Below are 19,692 nucleotides of genomic sequence, written 5' to 3' on the forward strand. Positions count from 1 at the left end.
ACGCTCGAGCACATCTGGTACATTTTGCCCAAGGACACTTTGACCGTCCGATTAGGGTTGGCGGCCCACTTGACCTCCTGAACCACAGCTGCCCACTCTTAAATAACAGTATCGTCTTATTTTCACTTTATCCTGGAACGATAGGAGAGAGCGAGAGTCGAGGGAGTGGAAGGAGGATCAATCAGTGCAGTGCAATAGTCAGACACGGGGAACAACCCAGTAATTAGAGGTTAACCTACAGTAACACTTTAAACAGCACCACTGCACTTTCGTGAGAGGCACCCCCCAAATCATTTTAAACTCCGACACTGTGTTGGATTTTTCAATTGCATTATGATTATGGTTGTTGTAGTTTGCACACATGAGACTCTCCAGAAGAAGCACCTGCCCCCAACCCCCCTTTACTCAGCCAGCCATAGGCCTGCCCCCCCATTTTCCTCAGCCACAATCATCGTGTTGCTTGCCGCAGCGCTTACGACCCGAAAGCATCTGGAACAAACCACCTGAAGGTCAAGGGTCACGCTGTGATGTCACTGCTTAGCGTTCAGTGGGAAAAAAAGAAATATAAAGTGTCACCCCGCACCACGGGCGTTTACCTCACACACCCCAGCAGAGGTTGGGAGTTCAAACCAATCCATAATTCAACACTCAGCTGTTCTTTATGTGTGCCGGGGGGCTTAGTTTAGTATTTGTGCCTAATATGCCACAATAACAATTCAAATATTGTCAGATTTAAAAAATATATATATTTTTAATAAACATTTGGTAGCAACAATGAGAATATTTTTAGCAACAGAAAGGAGCATTCTTCTGGCAAAAGACCATTGTGGGTGATCCCAGGACTTTTTTACTTGGTTTCAATATGAAGTTGACACTTTTGATTTTGAGGTCACTAACCCTTCAAATATAGAATATATTGATAACTCCAACATTAAAGGTCTTCAGTGGAAGAATCCTAATAACATCAGTAAACGCCTCGAGTACAATCGGCAGATTCAACGTGTTCATTTATGTAATGACCGATCTCAACCGCTACACACAAAAATGATTGGCAGGAACTATTTTTCACAGACATCCATAGTTTTCAGAGGATGAATCCTTCTGACCTTGGAGATTCCCTCACCTCTCGTCTTGTGGCACCAGCAGGCGGTTTTGTGTCAGTGAAACTGCTGTCAATGGGTTTCAGTTTTTCGTTTACACACAATCAAGGATTGTGGTTAGGAAACACGTTTCCACAATATCATCAAAGCTTCTATACAAACATTTTTCATTAAAACAGCTGCTGGAAACCAGTATAATAATTGCTGATAGGTGAAAAACTTTGTGACACATATCCTTGCATTCATATCTTTTTTCTTTTAACCACATTAGGTTTGGATATTAGATATTGGTGCAACGCTGCAGTATTTCTGAACTGAAAATCAGTGAGTCAGTGGCAAGCTGGATTACACAGTGAGACGGTCAAGCGTTCTTATCTTAAAGTCTCTCTGAACTTTCTCCTATAATGATGGTGCAGCTCATCGTTATGTTTTGTTTTGTCGAGGCCTTTGACAAAGTGATAGTGTCCATACATGGATTTGTTTGGCAGACTCATCTATTTGTGTGTGTGTGTGTGTGTGTGTGTGTGTGTGTGTGTGTGTGTGTGTGTGTGTGTGTGTGTGTGTGTGTGTGTGTGTGTGTGTGTGTGTGTGTGTGTGTGTGTGTGTGTGTGTGTGTGTGTGTGTGTGTGTGTGTGTTTTCAAACTGGTTGTGTCACTGCCAGTATACGCACTCCTCTCTATGGAGATTCAGTTATTTCCAGCTGTGCTGTGCTTATCTGATTCCCAGCAGAGAGAGTGTGTGTGTGCTTGCGTGTGAGAAAGAAAGAAAGAAAGAAACCAGGAGAGAAACATTTCAGTTTGCCTTCAGGAATCATTGCTGGAATGATTCTCTCTGTGTTATTGCTATGGGCATCGCTCCCATATGTGTGTGTGTTTGTGTGTGTCTGCCATGTGTGTTTTCCCACAGGCATACGTGTGTGCCATGCTGGACATATCAAAGCAAGCAGCCTAATTTTCCTTTAAAGGGAAACACTCTCATCATCACTGTCACTATAACAACAATATAACTAAATTTAACAATGTCATCATATATCGCCCTGGAAAATGAATGCAGAACTTCCTCCTCTTGGAGGCTATTGGCTACATGGCTATTTTTAACTGTTCCTGCAATGTCTGCTGATGCCTGCTTACAGTAAACCACTGATGGTGTGTAAATGCTTCGTCTGACGGACTGTATGTCGAATCGTGACTTGACATGATCCTTTAAGATTCCAAATAATTGAACTGCTGTTTTTCTGCGAGTGGGAAGTTCAAGACCAAATAATGAGTTTATTTTCCCGCCCTTATGCTGAGACTCTAAGGCATAACATACATTTAGAGTCTGACAAAAATATGCAGTGCCTGGTGAAGTTCAGTCTGCCGTAATGTGCTGATTTGGGTGACTAGAGCTGTGTGGTTTGCGACTTTGTTTGCTCTTGACCTGTCAGGTTAACATTGCAGTTGAGCCTTGGTCTGTAAATCAACAGCAGTGCTTTATGTGTTCCCCAGTGTGTGTCGCATGTATCAATAAACACACTCTCAGTTTGTCTTAGAAGGGAGAAGTGCTGTTCTTGCACCCATGTGTCCACATGTCATCATCACTAAACTCACTCCCTGCTGTTCATTTGCATTGTTGGCACCATTCAGCTGCGTGTTTTGTCTAAAAACACAATTGGGGAAAAAATGGCTTCGTCAAACACACTTTGTGCAGCAGCTGAAACCTGTGAAATTTGAGCTTTTTTAAAATCTATGACTTAGTTAATGATGCCGAGCCTTGGTCAGTCGGTTCAGGGATTGTTTGCCGCTAAGAAACGGAAGAAGCGCGATGCTCGGCTGCCTCTACGAATGCCAATGTGTTGTTAGGCCAACTCTGCAGAATCACCGCCACCAACACATTCACACTCGGTCCCCTCTCCCACGTCTGACTGCCAGCCTCGGCCATGTCCTCAAGCAGCCATACATCTCACTTCCTGTCAGCAGCTAATTGGTTGACCCTCAGGGCACTTCTGTGTCAAACCACAGGGCCATTCATCGGCTCATATGCACTCTGACATTGATGCCATCTGTCAGTGGCTATGACAGACACAAACTCGTCTTGTTTTTAACATTAAAGAAGAAAACAGTCTTATTGGAGGAAGAATTATATCAGTTATTTTCTTTCATGCAAATAGCAACTGTTAGCATGCAGACAAATGCAATGTAGATGGCATTTGCGTTTGTTTCATAGAATATGCATGGAACTGCCTTTTTGTCTGAGTTTTTTGCATTTTGCAATTTTTTTTGCACTTTGCAATTTTGTCTGTCCCTGCTGAATTACATGTCCATTTTGAAGCAACAAGCTGCACACAGGTGGGGGAAAGAAAAAAATAACCAGGACAACAAAAATATTATTCACAATTTCCTTGGAAGCATATCTCTCATGTCTATGGAATTGCTCTCCTGAATCTTTGCCAGCACGCTGTCCGTCCCCCCCACCCACCCACTCCTTTTCTTCCTCTGCTTCCTCTGTCTCGACCCCTCCACCTCAGAACAAGTCCTAATTTGTCAGGAATATTACGGCCTTGTGCCGACATTTGCCGGGCTGCTGTAGCTTATGGAAATAGGGTCAACTGCGATTTGATTGGCTGATGGAGGGAGAAGTGCCGGCGATGAAACCTCTCCCTAGTTTGACTTGTTTAAACACACACACACACACACACACACACACACGAACACACACACAAACACACACGAACACACACACACACGCGCACAAACAGACACACACACACACACACACACACACACACACACACACACACACACACAAACAGACACATGCACACACCCATACACCCCCACACACACACACACACACACACACACACACACACACACCGTGCTGCCCTTGGCATTCAAAACTGTCAGGTGGAATTCTTCAGCAAGTGCAGTCACACTCTTTCTAGTTTCTACAGCGCCAGTGAGCTGGAAAGGTTGGGATGAGTGATCACTCGTCGCTCAGGGCTGAACACTCCTCATAGTTACGCAGTATAGGCCTTAAAGGGACACGTGCTCATGCAGGAGGATGCACACAACTGCCTGGCCTCCAACACTCCCTAATCTGTGACAAATTTAGGTCTTGGGGAACAGCGCTGAGCACAGGGGGAGTCATGCTTTGTATGTGATACGGGCTTAGGTTTGGATAAGCATATGATTTGTGTGAAGTAGGCCTCAGAGGAGTGTGAAGACAAAGTGTGTGTGTGTGTGTGTGTGTGTGTGTGTGTGTGTGTGTGTGTGTGTGTGTGTGTGTGTGTGTGTGTGTGTGTGTGTGTGTGTGTGTGTGTGTGTGTGTGTGTGTGTGTGTGTGTGTGTGTGTGTGTGTGTGTGTGTGTGTGTGTGTGCTGAGTCATGAGCATATGCATGTCTGCTTACTGTTACAGGGAGAGCAGGCCTTATCTTCCACTAACCAGCACTATGCAACCACCAGGAGAGAAGTAATCCAACCCTCTCTCTCCCTGGTACCCCCCCCCCTCTTCTTCCCTGTCTTTCTCACCCAGGCCTCTCTTATGAGGTGAAAAGCCAAACACAGGCCTGGAGTGCCGGATCAGGCTCCTTTTATCGATCAACTTTATTTATGTTTGTTTATTTATTAAAAAGGCTCTGAAACGCTCTGTCCCTGAGGTGTACTTAGCTGACACACACACACACACACACACACACACACACACACACACACACACACACACTGGCCCTCTCTGACTGGACTGTATAAAACAAATTCCTCCTGTGCTCCAGTGTTTAGCCAGGGGTTTTTGCAGCACTGTCAGGTGTAACGTGCGTCGCCGCCGCAGCAACTAGGTGTGACATTAGTTGACATGTGCAAACACGACTTGGGTCTGGTGTTTAGTTACATAACATAGGTAAAGCTGCCCATGATGGGGAAACATAATTAACAGTCCACCTGTGGTTGCAACAGGGACCAAGTTGTATAATTCAATTATACAGCACAGCATAAAATCTCCCCAACATTAGACAGCTTTTATGCGTTTTAGGTCTTGAAACATAATGAATTGCAGTAAGCATCAGTAAGATTTTTCTTACAGTACATATGTTTTCCATATCATGGCCTATATCAACATTAAAATCATCTTTAAAATGTAAATGTTATTTCATCCCCTGGCCCGATTCAAAACAAGTCCAGCTGGGTTATTATGGAGAAATGAATGCAGCCGATTATTCCGAGCTCCGGGTCATTTCAACATGCATCCTTATCGCACATCTGTCATACTTCATTAGAGTAGCACTAGCCAGCAACAAGCCTGTGTGTGTGTATTAGCTTGTGATGACTCACTTGCTGTGCAGTGTTCGTCTTGTGATTGTTTTGTGGCTGTGCGTGCACGTGTTCATATATTCGCCTCCACTGTCCCTCAACTGACAGACAAACAGGTCTGGTTTCTTCCCGCTCAGTGATTTTCTAGGACTGAGGTTAAACACTTGGCACAGTAACATACAGTCGTGTCCAACACCACCTGCCTCCCTGACATGATTAATGACTTTATCGACTTTCAACATATTAAAATCTGATCTCTGTCTGTTTGTTATCAGCGTGTCACCACAGTCAGCTCCTCGTCATACTTCTTTGACATGCAGCATGAGGAATGCGGGTGTGTCTGAATGTTTGTCAGAGAAGTGCGTGCGTGCGTGCGTGCTTGCTTGCGTGCGCATGCTAGTATGACTTTCACATGCAAATCCAGCTCGTTATTTTAGCAGGTAGTAAATGTAGACTTCGATTTTGGGACTTTGCTCCACATAATGGACATCTGTGTTGATCTTCATATGGGCCACAGCGATTCCTCACTTTCCTCAGTTTATCATCTCACTCACGTGCTTATTCTTAAAACCTGCTCCTCTCCTCTCCTCCTTTGTCTAACCAGGATGTGAGCGTGCCACTGTTGAACTTTCTGATTGCCTCTCTCACAGAGATCCTCAGCATCCAAAGCCCTGGTGACCGGCTTGGCCAGCTGTCATTGTTGCTACCATGAAAAAATAAAATCTCATCTCACTTTTTGACTGACTGTGGTTGCAAAAGTGTCCAACTCTGTCTTCACAATGTCCAGATGTCAACTTTACTCCGATTAAAATCGTATCGGAGTACGAGGACATGCTGGGACTGGACTGTAAAGCAGTTTGAAAAATACTGTGAATGAGACAAAGAAACCACAACGAGACTGTAAATGTGTTCTAATCTCAACCTAAACTCTTTTAGTGACTCAGAATTTCTTAACAACTACTGCTTAAACATTTGAAAGAAGCCATTTATTCAGTATAAATTAAACATGAGGGAGTACATATGGTCCCATTTTGAAATGGTGCATTTGGTTTATTCCAAATCCACGGGTTCAGGAGGTTTTGCCAAATGGATTTGGAATGGTCACTCGGTATCGAGCACTAACAACGTTCCAGCAGACTTCTCTGGCTGATGAATCATTTGCTGCTCTGCTCATTTGCTCCACATCTGGTGGCAAGAATGCAGCAGAAGGAGTGTGTGAGTTGTTAGGCTCAAGGTTGCACCACAGCTCCTTGACTGTCTTGAGTTAGAGTTGTGAGTAGTGGTTTTCGAAATAGTGTTATTTGTGTCCGGGATTTCATAATGTAGCTGTAAAATCTGGGAAGGCATACTGTATGTCACTGTTTTCTTGATGTCACTTAACTTAAACTTGGGTGTCATATTGTTATTAACTTTTATATACCATATAATTTAAGTTTTGACGAGGGCTTTAGTGAGGTGGCTTACTTGTTTCCACAAAGACTAATCTTGCGGCATGATTGCAGTGTAAACAAGCCAATTGATTTTGAAATAGCCATTGTGAAAAGTGAGGTGCTTTCAAGTATCACACTGTAAAGAGAGGTCATCTTGCATTTTTGAATTCACCTTCCACAGATCGTCTGTGTTCAGAAGTATGAGTGTATGCGCGTTGTGCGTCTGCATATGTAGACACATATAACTGTCTTGATGATGCGGCCTTACAGTAACAGTGACATCATGCAGCTCTGACTTCTGACCAGAGGCCTGTACTAAGAACCAATGTTACTGACTTATCAGGGTAACTCCTGGGGTAACTTTGTGAAGTCACACCCGACTTCACAATCAACCCGTATTACGAAGGGTGGATAGCTTTTACCTGAGGTATGTTGCCACGACACTGAACAACTCATCTCTTAACTGCTCCTAGCAGGTTATGTTCGTGGTTAACAGGGTGATACCCGATATAAACACACACGATCTTGTCGAGAAACAATGCAGTCACATTTGGAGATGGCCTGGTTAGTTTTAGGTTTGACATTCGGCAGATTGGACGGCCGTGGCTCGTCCACTGCCCTGAATGTCGGCAGATTTCGATCACTGCTTCCTTGCTTGTGCAAGACACTTAACTCTAAATTACCTCAGACTGCTTTTGCAACAGTGTGTGAATGTGACAGAAAAAGCTTGTTCAATAGCAGCGCTGTATGAAAGTGGGTGAATGTGACTTGTACTGTTAGGGCTTCGAGTGGTCAATAAGACTAGAATAGCACTGTTTAAATATAGTCCATTTACCATTTACCATATCCACTCTGGATGTAGCAGACACGTCCTCTGAGTCCTCGCCACAGGGCCTTCTCTTAGAGACGGTCAATAAATTCCTTTTTGAATGGAGGATAACTGAATTGTTTTCAGTTGCTTCCATGTCACGTGACCCACTGACTCTTAATCAACAAAGATGTTTTACTACAGTGGACAAATAGGACACACCTCATATTATTGGATTTTAACGTGGCTAATATTTCATATGAAAATTGGATAATGAGAAGAATCATATTTTTTCAATAACTCAGTGTTAAGGGTTAGAGCTATTAATGCATACCACTTGATTTAATGTTTTAATATTTCATCCTGATATGCTATGTGAATTTTCCACTGAGGTTGCAGCTGAAATTATTGTTGAAATTAAGTAAATACTTCACACGATAGCATCGCACACTCACAGTCTAATTACTTAAGGCGGATCCTCTCAATTCATTATGGAGTTAAAGTGTACATTCTATTTAAGTGTCCTACTTGTTTTCACATATTGTAAGGTGTCCTTGTGTCTCAATCGTATAACTGAGTACATATGACAAAAACACTTTTCTTACAAATGAACTCATTCGGCAATGTGTTGCCAACAAGCCTCCCAGGCTTTGTTTGATGCCAGTGCACAGGCCATTGTGCAACAACGTCCCATTAAGTTGAACTCGACTCAGTTGACCGACATCTTAATCACCACCATTGTGCCCTGTAACACTAATCACACCGCCACTTCCTTTGTTGAATCAGAGGAGGTCAAACTCCTTTCGCCGTGCAGGCTTCTGTTTTTTTGTTTGTCTATTGTGCAATCGCTCTCTGCTGCTCCAAGATAACAACGCGGCCCGAACGCACCTCGTTTTAAGACAAACACTCTCAAGTACATTTACTATCTAAACAACGTGGTGCGCTGCATGGGAAAATGACAACTTAGTTCAGAGCAGTGGTTGAACAATTAACCATATGTTGTCCTCTTGTTGCCTATTTTAACAAACTGGCCCGGCCAGTCTCTAGTGTGTTGTCCTGTTAAGCTGTGGGTACAGTCTGGCATTATGTCATGCTAATGAAACTGTAACTATGCTAAATATTAGACATCGTGCTGAGAAACGTTACGGCGTTTTGTTGGAAAGCGTCTGAATTGTGGTTTCCAGTGAAGTTCTGGAGAGTAAATCCGCAGTAGCAGTAGGGCGATGTTTTAAAGCTCTGAACATTGAGGGATGAGGGGTTTTTTGGAAAGAAATCTGTTGGAAAAGATGAGTAATGTTTCTCATCTGTTGCTTTGGCATCCACACATTTGTCTGCTTGTCTCCCCATCTTAATATCCATCTCCTGTACTCTTCCTGTCTGCGTCTAAGTACTCATCAGTATGCACAGGCTGCGGTATGACCTATTAAAAGTCATTTGTCAAATTGCAGCCAACTGGCTCGCCGGCAATCAGGCTCAATGTGAATATATTTTGACATGTGTTTTTCCTGCCCTCCGCTGAGTGCCTAAGGACCTGTGACAGCTCGGAGCCTCTCTGAATACTAATAAAGTAAGCGCTAATACAGCTGGCAAAGATGCGTATACACACACACACACACACACACCAACTTGAGCACTGTCAGCAGAATGACACAGCAGACGCAATCTCCATATTCATATAATATCGTACCTGACAGTCACAGCAAGTGGCACTGTCAGGTTTGATCATTTACAATGTGCGTCAGCCAGCCAACATATAAAGCTGCTTTTCAGACGCACATAAACACACACACCAGTAGAAATATGACCAAGCGCACCAACATTTTCATACCAAATTGCGAGACACACTCATGCAGTGTAGCATGCCAGTGTGTGAGCTGGTCATGTGTTTCCCAGCAAGAGTCCTGTCCCCAGTGGCCGGCTGGAGGGCACAGATGTTTTTTTTATTTTTATATTTTGACCCAGATGCAGAGCCATAGTTTGGCATCATGTCAATAAAATTGTACCTATTAGCTGTAACTTCAGAGGTGATCGGTTGTAATCCTTCCTTACTATTTATTTTGGTGAGTCTAAGTCGTATTTAGGAAGGGGGGAGTGGTCATATGGGTGGAGAAGGTTGGCAGGCGAGGAAAAAGGATTTAGAATAGGAAACAAAACAGAGGCCCAGACATATGTGTGAACTTGAGATTTGTCCAAGTCTGGCTGAATCATCTCCTCAAAGCTTCACTCTAGAATAAAGGGCCTGGTCTAATCCGGCAGATTGGTTTATCCTAACAAAAAAATATCTTATCCTTAAAATACTCTAGCTGGAGTTGGATGGGAGTGGTGGGGGGAAAGGCGAGGTTGTTTTAATCATCAATTAATCTACCTGTTATTCCTAATAATTTATTCTACTAGATTGCATTAAATGGTTAAGACGACGTCCATCACAGTGACTAAGAGCTGTTGGGACATTTCAGTCCAGGCCAAAGTAATCAACCAACCGATTGTCCAATCAAATCTGCTGTTCTCCCTCTTAAAAAAATATTTTCTACAGCATCTGGTGTGTATGCGTGTGTGTTTTATTGCCAAGTGATAGGCCATGTTCACAGCCCTCAACAACCTGTTAATGCTGTGTGTGTGTGTGTGTGTGTGTGTGTGTGTGTGTGTGTGTGTGTGTGTGTGTGTGTGTGTGTGTGTGTGTGTGTGTGTGTGTGTGTGTGTGTGTGCGTGCGTGCGTGCGTGCGTGCGTGCGTGCGTGCGTGCGTGCGTGCGTGCGTGCGTGCGTGCGTGCGTGCGTGCGCGCGCTCGTTCATCACCCTGGTGATAGTCACAATTCGGATGCTCATGTGGCTGTGGAAGTGCGCTGACTGGCGTAGCTGAGCGAGCTTGTAAAGTTTTGGCAGGCGAAGGAAAACCTCAGTCCTTTTTAAAAGGACATAAACATCAGTGCTGCTCTGCCTTCGGGGCCGTGATTCTCGCTAACCGATCCTCTAAATTACTGCTTCACGTTTATTGTCTGTGAAATTATACACTGAAACAGAATGTAAAAAAAAACCCCATACATCCTCTTTATTAGCTTTGCCAGTGAACATTGTGATGATGTAAGGATGATTTAAATAGCAGGATTGCGTTTCTGTCCTCGTGATTGCCGACAGACAGCTCTTTTCCATTGTTTTTAGGCTATTTATCATGACACGCATGCGCACACATGAAGCATGATGTGAGTCAGTGTGGATGAGACGGAGTCGGCAGTTAGCACCATGGAACAGTGTGGATTTTATGCTGCCTGGCTGCTTTCATGCCAGCCGAGTGCAGCACGAACCTGGCCGCCTGCATGGCAGTGTGCTTGTCTGCCATGACGTAGCAGAAGTCCAAATATGCCCTTAACACTTGTAGCAGACCTCTCTGTAACTCTAGAAAATCAAAACCATGCGGTTTGTCCACTCGCCCAGCGGTAAGGGAAAGTGTCCCCTCTTGACTTCAGGTTCAGCACCCGTCACTACCAGGTGGGCCCTCACCGTGGCCTGGAGCCACACACCAGGCCCCTGATCTGCACAGGGTAAATTAACTATCTCAAAACTGAAAATGTTTGATTGATTATTAAAATATATCCTGTGCTTGTTTTTTGGTGAAGACTCACTGATGGTTGGCTCACAGTTTTTTTTTTTCCATTTTAAATCAGTTTTTATGAAAGGGCAAAATGACCTCCCCTGTAGGACATTTACAGTTGATTTCAAACACTCCCTCAAGCTAATATGTGATACTGTACATACTCTATATGTTTTGAATCTAAAATACTTTGGCCAATTGTAAAACAAAAATGATAAACTTTTCATTTGAGAAAACCAATTAAATTGAAATCCATACACGGAAGAATAAAATCTGGAATCAAAAAAAGTGTTGTATTAAGTAAGTTTGATGAAAAGACCTTTTGTCGAGCGTCAAAGTCACAGATTACAATATCCTCGAAACCAGAAACATCTGAGATGATGTCCTCAGTAACTGATTTAAAAACATCCCTAAACATAGTTAAAGAATCTGCTGTTAAACCTATCGACTTCAAATCGGGAAGAGGTGAGGGAAGGTTGGACATAAGCCAATGTGTCTTACCCAAACTGGACTTACATTTGAAATGTAAGTCCAGTTTGGGACTTACATTTTGAAATGGTGTCAAAGCTGTTGACATCAAGTAAAACTAGTGGTATGATCATGTTTCAGCAGCATACCCCTCAGTAGTGCAAGATGGTGACGTCAATATTTTTTGCAGCTGGTATATGAATGCCCCAAAACCATTGTGAAAAAACACATTACACAAGAACTGTCACACATAATTCCTTAAGAACAGAGTTTTCACATGTCTGATGTGTCTCATACTGTACCTGTGTAGCTAATTATAATGACATTGTTAAAATGCCTTATTATCACCGAAACAAAAGCAAGGCTAGAAGAAAAAAAAAAAGGCGCAGTGACATTGGGATTGCTGTTGTGGTTAAAAATGTAATTGCACTGAAAACATTTCTCAGCTCAATAGAAAATCAATTGATGATTTTGATTGGGATCGTCAGTGTGATTACATGTCCGACCCCTTTCTTTACCGACCCCCCCCTCTCTCTCTCATCCTTTCTTCATTTCTCCTCCAGCAGAGAGATTTTATTCTCATCATTTACTCTCATTTCCTCCCATCACTTCACCAGCCGTTATGTTGGTAAGTTATTGCTTCTTGATGCGAGATGAGCACAAAACAGTTTAGAAGTAGATTAAATAACACACTTCAGTGATTGGCTCAGATATCCCACACCCTGTGTGTTTGATTTCATAACTCAAACTAACGAACACACACCTCTGTCCTGCCATTTGCCACATCTGCTCAGTTTCATTCATATTTCGTGTGCCTGCCTGCGTGCGTGCGTGTGTGCGTGCACCCTCAGCCGTCCCTATAGATGCTTTATCAATTTTAATCAGATCCCATCTGGTTTTCAGACATTCAATCTCGGCCGGGACACACACACACACACACACACACACACACACACACACACACACACACACACACACACACACACACACACACACACACACACACACACACACGTATCAAACGTAGTCATAAATCAGTGGAGGGTCAGTCTGTCCAGATCCTCTGCAGAACCAGTCTGTCTCTGTCTTATACGCTCGTTTCAGTTGGCTGTTACCAAAACAACCCTCATTTCTCACTCTCTTTCTATTTCTTTCTTTTTCTGTCTCTCTCTCTCTCTCTCTCTATCCCTCTCCCCCTCTGTCCGTCTCTCCCTGGCCTGGAGAAGCAGAACACATCGTGACGGTAATAAAAGACAGGTGCACTTTTGCTCACTCTCATCTCACCACAGTTGGAAAACAGAAGTGTACTCCCTCTTCATCATATAACACCCCTTTTTTGGGGAGGTGGATACCAGACCCTCCAGTCCCGTCAGATACGTATATATATTTTTTCAGATCATCTCTGAGGATTGAGAGAATTTCTGTCTGCCTGGATCGACCACATGGTCACGAAGCGTTTCCACGAGCACATTTGTTAGCTTTGTGTACCAGGCCTGCTTCATAAAGCAACAATAAAGTGTGACTGTGACAAAAAAAAGGATACATAAAATGAGATATATTCTTCATACTGTGGTGGAATTTGGAGCTAGAGTTATTATGGTAACCACCCAAAAAATACATCTAAAAGTCCAAATTAACTAACCATAGGAAGAGGAAACAGAGGAACTTAGTGATGCTGCGCCAGCCCCACATCATCCATTCACAAGTTGTCATGTTTTAGTTTTTTTAAATATATAGATGACTCGTATAAGTTATTTACAAGTATGAAAAATCTCAAACTAGAAAAAAAACCTGCCATGTACACGTCAGGACAATTATCTCTTATCAGTTCATTTCAGAAATGTAATTTGCTCCGCTCAATTGAATTTACTCGTTTTGACAGCTCATATCTCTACTGTTGTTTACAAGTGGCCTTTGATGAAACTGTTTATAAAAGACCCCAAAAAAGTTTTATGCTCGCTGAGAGCGGACGCAGCAGATAGCCTTTAACTAAATCCACCACAGATTTCAGTGTTTATGTGAGGTCACTTCATTTGGACTAAGTGGTTAATAAGCTCATTAAGTGGCATAAACACTGTGTGTGTGTGTGTGTGTGTGTGTGTGTGTGTGTGTGTGTGTGTGTGTGTGTGTGTGTGTGTGTGTGTGTGTGTGTGTGTGTGTGTGTGTGTGTGTGTGTGTGTGTGTGTGTGTGTGTGTGTGTGTGTGTGTGTGTGTTCTGCTGGCTGTGCTCCGTCTGACTCACAGTTGGATCAGTCCAGCTTTTACCCATGTGCTCGCAGCAGTTTGATGGGACGTGTTGGCGGAGGCGACACAGGCGGATGAATGATCCTGTTGTTGCTGTGATCAAAAGACTGATGACACAACTTAGTGCCTCTCCATTTATTTCTCTCTCTGCTTTTCTTTTCATTCCCTCTCTTCCTTCCTGTCCTGCAGTGTAAGATGACAGGAAACTGTGTGTGTGTGTGTGTGTGTTCCTGTGCGTGTGCGCGCTTGTCTGTGTGTGTGTGTGTCTGTGTGTGGTCTGACTGTGTATCTTTTGCCCCCCAGCCTTGGCACTGCCATTGATTTCCTCCAGCGGAAACTTCCTGCCCGAGGCGATTTGAGTGTTTTCAATGGCACACTCACAGTCCAACCATCGCTTTACACCCTCCCTCTATCCCTATATTTCTCCATCCATCCATCCATCCATCCATGACTGTCAGACCAAAGCCTGTCTCATTCATTAATCATCAGCAGTGAGAAGGAACAAGGGAGCAGTGAGAGGAAACAGAGAGAGGTGGCAGCAGTGACAAGTGCAGGAGCTCGGAGGTTAAAGATGAAACATGAGCCTGAAAGAAAATCGAAAAACTAAAGCCGACAGTCGCAACGATTAAAACTTTGTGTCCTCCTTGTTTTTTCAGATCCCGTTCTCACTGGTGCAGTTTCCACTCTGGGAATATTTAAAGGTATGTATCGGATCTCTCCATAAATGTTTGACTTTATTCCCTCTCTTGTCTTTAATATCCGTGTGTTTTATTCCTTCCTCGTCCCTCCACTCTGCACCGCTCCGCAGCATTCGTTCATCATCAACAGTAATCATCCTCCGTGGTAAATCCGTAGTTAAGTTAAAACAGCGTGCTCATGCTCTGACACATTCACAGCCGGCTCACCCACTGCATTCCCCTGTATCATTGTGGCAGGCGGACACGGGACTTTACACCCCGTTTTAATGTGTTGTCCCAACCACCATCAAACCAGCCTCCAGTTATCATGAGTTTTGAGGATGTCCAGTCCCCCCCCCCCCATCTCTCTTTTGACCTCTTCCTTAATGTCTTTTCTTCCCTCCCATCTCTCCTTGCCCCCTCGGTCGCTTCACTGTGTGACCCTGAACACATTAAAAGATGTCTCTTTTCGCAAAGGCGTTTTGTCGGTGTGACATCATGTCTCAAGGGGCACGAGAGGCGGACAGTCAAACATTTCATCGGTGTCGGGCGCTCACGGCCCGAGCTCAAACGGAAACAATACGTGCCACAGCTGTGTGTGTGTGTTTGCATTTGCGAGAGTTCGATTTTGTCGTCCACAAGTGTCTCTTTGTCCCTCCGTCAAAAGGCCTCTTCTCTCCGGGCCATCTGGACTCGTCCGTTGGCGGAGAGCTGAACTGCTGGAATCTGGACCTCTCCTCTCTCCTCTTCCTCGTCCTCTTCCTCTCCTCCCCTCTCCTCTCCTCTATCTGTATCAACATGGTGTTCTAAAAAACAAACTATGACAGAGACCAACCGAGGGCAGAAAAGAAAAACGCAGCTACTTGCAACCGAACAGGAATTTCTTTTTCTGCCCTTCCTTCCGAATGACCACCAAGATGTTCAAAAGCTTTCATATGATAGTGTGATTTAGTTCAAAAAATGCCCGAGTGAAGGAATTTGGGGAGAGTTGGATGTGTGTGGCACGATCTCCCAGCTGCTCTGTGGGATAGCAATGTGCTGCGTAATGGCCTCTTTCTTTTTATTTTGCACCGAGCCAGCACAGCTGTCGGTGAGAGAACCAGAAAGAGCCGGAAAGGGGAGAAAACCAACTGGCCCGGCTGCTGTGGGCCTGTTGGGAGAAGAGTCAGCAGGCAAATCCTGTGCATTAAGTTCATCTGGTCCCTGGGTTTCTAGGATCATTGTTCCAGGCAGGAAGAGTCAGGGAGTTTGGTCAATTAATTGAGTAAGTTGCAGGATATGAAAGTATTTAACGCATTTGTCGCCGCGTAGAGATTTAATGCCTTTTCACACCAGACACTAAACTCCATGTGAATAATTTCTCTCCCACATTTATTTCACAGTATCGTGGTTTTTCAACTGTGCAGTTTACACCATCTGTTCTGACCTCAAAAACAACATTGGCAAAACGGGAGGGTGTAACATTTTTGGCGTATGATTGAACACCAAGAAAGAGCCACAAAAACATCCAGGGAATTGAGCGTCACAGGCATGATGGGAACCCGAATTAAAAAGCAATGATCAAATGCAGACGCACAAAAAGAAGAGCACACATGCGAGGCGCTGACACACGCACACAGACCCGCCGCCTCTTTCCTGTGGGAAGTCGTCCAGGTGCGAGGTCTGACCGTGACACGAGGGTTCACAGGTCAAAGAGTTTGTTTTCCCAGGTTTACCCCTTATTATTTATTCATGAAACGGGGAGCGAAAAGGGAGGGAGACACTCGGTGAGGCAGAGAGACGGAGAGGAATCCCCCAGCGTGAGCCCTTTGATGTGGAAAACAAAATCTCCTTTTTTTAATCTGCCCTCTAATGGAATACACATGACGCATCCAGAGCTCTCTCCCTGGCGGTCCCCCTTTCTTCTGTAATGTTCTGCGGGTTTACTTGTTTGCATTTGCATGCACACGCACGCACACGTCGCCTGTGTGATGTCCACGTGTGTGTGTGTGTGTGAGACAGTAGGAGAGTGAGATAAGATGCCACAGATTAAACTTGCAGGGGGGGCAGGCGGCCCCGGGATGGACAAAGAAAATATTAGTAATCGCTCCGTGCTGTTTCTCAATTGCTCTCCCTGAGAAGTAATCATACCTTGCAGCGCCGGAGGCAAACCAGCTGTCCACATGCATTTCATACAAAGACTAACCTTGCGTCGTCCGTCTCCTCGTTGCTTTGCTGAAACTAGCTAGGGGGAGAAAGCCCCCCCCCCCCCCATCCTGAGTTCATTCTCAAAGCAAAAACATCAGGTGGTTTCACTCAGTAGCCAGTTGAATATGGGCGAGCAGTCGTGTGTTTGTTTAGACACAGAACTCCCTACTGTTTGACTTGCTTTTAATATTACATCTGCAAGTTTTGATAAATAAACACAATTTCTGTACAGTTTTGTTTTCAGCTAAAGATCAGTAGAGCCTCTTAAGATATGTAGTCTCTTGTTCAATACACGATGAATTTAATTTTGCAAACTCTATTGATGAATATTTTGGACTAAATTTTAAAAAAAAATGTTGGGCTGCAACTAATTATTATTTTCATTATCGATTAATCTGTTGAGTATTTCCTTGATTAATCAATGCTTTTTTGTTTTGTCCACACACCAGAGATATTCCGCTCACTGTCATAGAGGAGCAAAAAAAACAGGAAACATTCACATTGAAGAAACTGAAATCAGAGGATTTTGACTTTTTTTTCATACCAACGTTAACCGATTAATCGATTATCAAAAATATTGCCAATTAATCTAGTAGTTAATTACTAATCGATCACTGGATTCATTGTTGCAGCTCTAATGTAAATGCTGCATCAAATCCTACAACACTAAAACTTTTTTTTTAAACTAAAACTTATTCTTTAAGACTCAGTAGTTTACTGTAACAGCAGGTGACTGAAACTTTACCAAATGTTGCTCAGAAATGATAGATGATAAATAGTGTTATTTGTTGGGCACTAATTTCACCCGCAGATTAATTCAGGGTACGTGTGAGTGTCACTCAACAACAATTACTGTACGTTTATTGTTATGAAGGAATATGCCATGCAACAATGTGAGTCACCGACATTGATACTCACATGTTCACCAGCCACGCGTGTGTGTAGAGCAATAGGGCATATATCAAGATGATACATGTCAATAGGATCAATTCATATTTGGTTTTTAAGTCTCCACAGAGCTCGTGACCATAATTGAATCATAGAAATAACCAACCATACCTGATTTTTTCTCTCTCAGTGAAATCAATGAATGTCTGTCAAGAAATGGTGGTGCCTCAAAATGATGTCATTCAGACCAAATGTGTAGAGATTTAGTGGGATCGAGTGGGAACGCTCCCAATTGTCCAGTCGCAGTTCTTGGGAAAACGAGTCGCATGACATCATTGGGGAGAAAAGGCAACTCAAAAATAGCTGGACAAGCAGTTTCCCAGCCCCTAGCCTGGACCCCAGACCACGGTTCACAATGTGTTTTCACTGTGTCTTGTATGCTCCACTAACTACAATCTCCTCTCTCCTTCTCTTTGTCTCCCTCCCACTTCTCCCTCTTTCTTGTTCTTTCATCATCCTCCTCCTCTATCGACAAAACTCTTTCTATCTCTCTTTTTCTCCCAGGCTCTGTGGTCGTCGAGGCAAGGTCACACACTCTACTCTTGGCAGGCTGCAGTGTGCGGAGCTTTTGCAGGTGCAGGGGATTATATGCCGCTTTGGGAAAGGGGGGGAAGGGGAGGAGCAAGGGGAAAGTGGGGGTGGGAGAAAGGGATGGATGGATGGATGGATGCATAGACGGATACATGGATAGGTGAAAACATGGCCAAGAGGACAGGACACGTTTATCCAAAGCCACATTCTCGCGATATACCGTGGAGGTGAGCTCAGCTGGTCGAATCACATCCTCACCTGAACAGCAGATCTGAAGAACAAAAGAAGATGGAGGAAGCAATAAAAAAAAGTTGTATACGCCTTTTTTCCTAGACATTATTACCAAACAGCATCAGACTGAGTCTGCATCACAGATGAGACAGGTCTCGTTAAGTTCTCAAGTCTGTCAGCCAAAGAAAGTCCTACCATAGCAGGCATTGTGTCTGCCTCAGCCTGGATGAGTGGCAGTGGAGAGACGGCCAACCGGGGCAGAAGAGAGGAGGGACAACCGGGGCCGAATCCTGGGTTTGGGCCCCTGCAGCTGTCTGACCTCCTGAGTACTGGGGCCTGAAGTGGTTTAAGAGTGAGGAAGAAAAGAAGGCGCTGGGAAGGAAGAGAAAGGGAGTAGACTGGGAACAAGATGAATAGGGGGAAGGCAACAATTAGAGAGAATAAAGATAGATACTGTACATACCACAGAGAGGTCAGAAGTTCAGTCATTACTTCAAAAATCTGATTTTGAGCCAAAGTCCCATGTTTAATGGCTTTGTTTTAATGAGACAAAATTTGAATGTTAACATTTCAAAAAGAAATGTTTTTTTTTCAGGTGTTATAATTAGGATTGTTGATGTTTACAGTATTATTATAATTATTATTCGACAGTATAGAGGCAGAAAGCGAATGAAGGGTGGGGTTGTGGCATTGGTCTGATAAACAAAGACAGGTTCACAAAGGCGTTCACTGTCCAATCATTTTACTGGCATCTGCCTTCAAAAATGTCTGTGGAGTGACGAGCTTAAGTTCAAGCAATCTATTGTGCATGTGACCACAACATTTAATTAACTTTATGAATGCTTTACAAAGTAGTAGTTCAGTGCAAATCATTTTTCCAATAAAGACTTTGACCTGGTTTCTCCAGGCCTCGACTTTAGATGTACAAAAATACAATGAAGCACTCCTGAGTCTACTTAATTGCAAATGTTAATGAAAGGCTCAGCTATGATTAAGCCAAACCATGAATAAAAGTATTTTGTCCTTCATGTAAACCCCTTAGTTTTTAAACCCTCTGCAGACCCACAGTGCATCCACACGTGTTTTCACTTCACTGTGGAGCTGCGCACTGACGGAGCTTACTTGGCATCTTCCTCACTTCAGTTGAATCTGTCCGGATGGGACACGTTGCACCATCTCTTATACCGGACTT

General features: G+C 43.7%; 1 protein-coding gene across 3 annotated transcripts in view; it reads left to right on the forward strand.

The window, feature by feature from the left end:
* The window catches only part of slc25a26 (solute carrier family 25 member 26), a 51,049-nt gene that overhangs the window by 19,379 nt on the left and 11,978 nt on the right, over positions 1-19,692 (forward strand). The window contains exons 6-8 of one of the 3 annotated variants that reach the window (XR_007030832.1): positions 14,583-14,627; positions 15,679-15,867; positions 18,243-18,312. Coding sequence is in view for 2 of the 3 variants with exons in the window: in XM_035632982.2 (XP_035488875.1) it covers positions 11,090-11,164; positions 12,246-12,310; positions 12,909-13,008 (240 nt within the window). In the remaining variant the exon portion in view is untranslated. Of the gene's footprint in view, positions 1-11,089; positions 11,165-12,245; positions 12,311-12,908; positions 14,208-14,582; positions 14,628-15,678; positions 15,868-18,242; positions 18,313-19,692 lie in introns of those variants that run through there. The other 2 variants (XM_035632982.2, XM_035632979.2) reach the window with 2 other exon arrangements.

Source organism: Scophthalmus maximus, chromosome 6, assembly GCF_022379125.1.
Source record: "Scophthalmus maximus strain ysfricsl-2021 chromosome 6, ASM2237912v1, whole genome shotgun sequence".
Classification (NCBI taxonomy): domain Eukaryota; kingdom Metazoa; phylum Chordata; class Actinopteri; order Pleuronectiformes; family Scophthalmidae; genus Scophthalmus; species Scophthalmus maximus.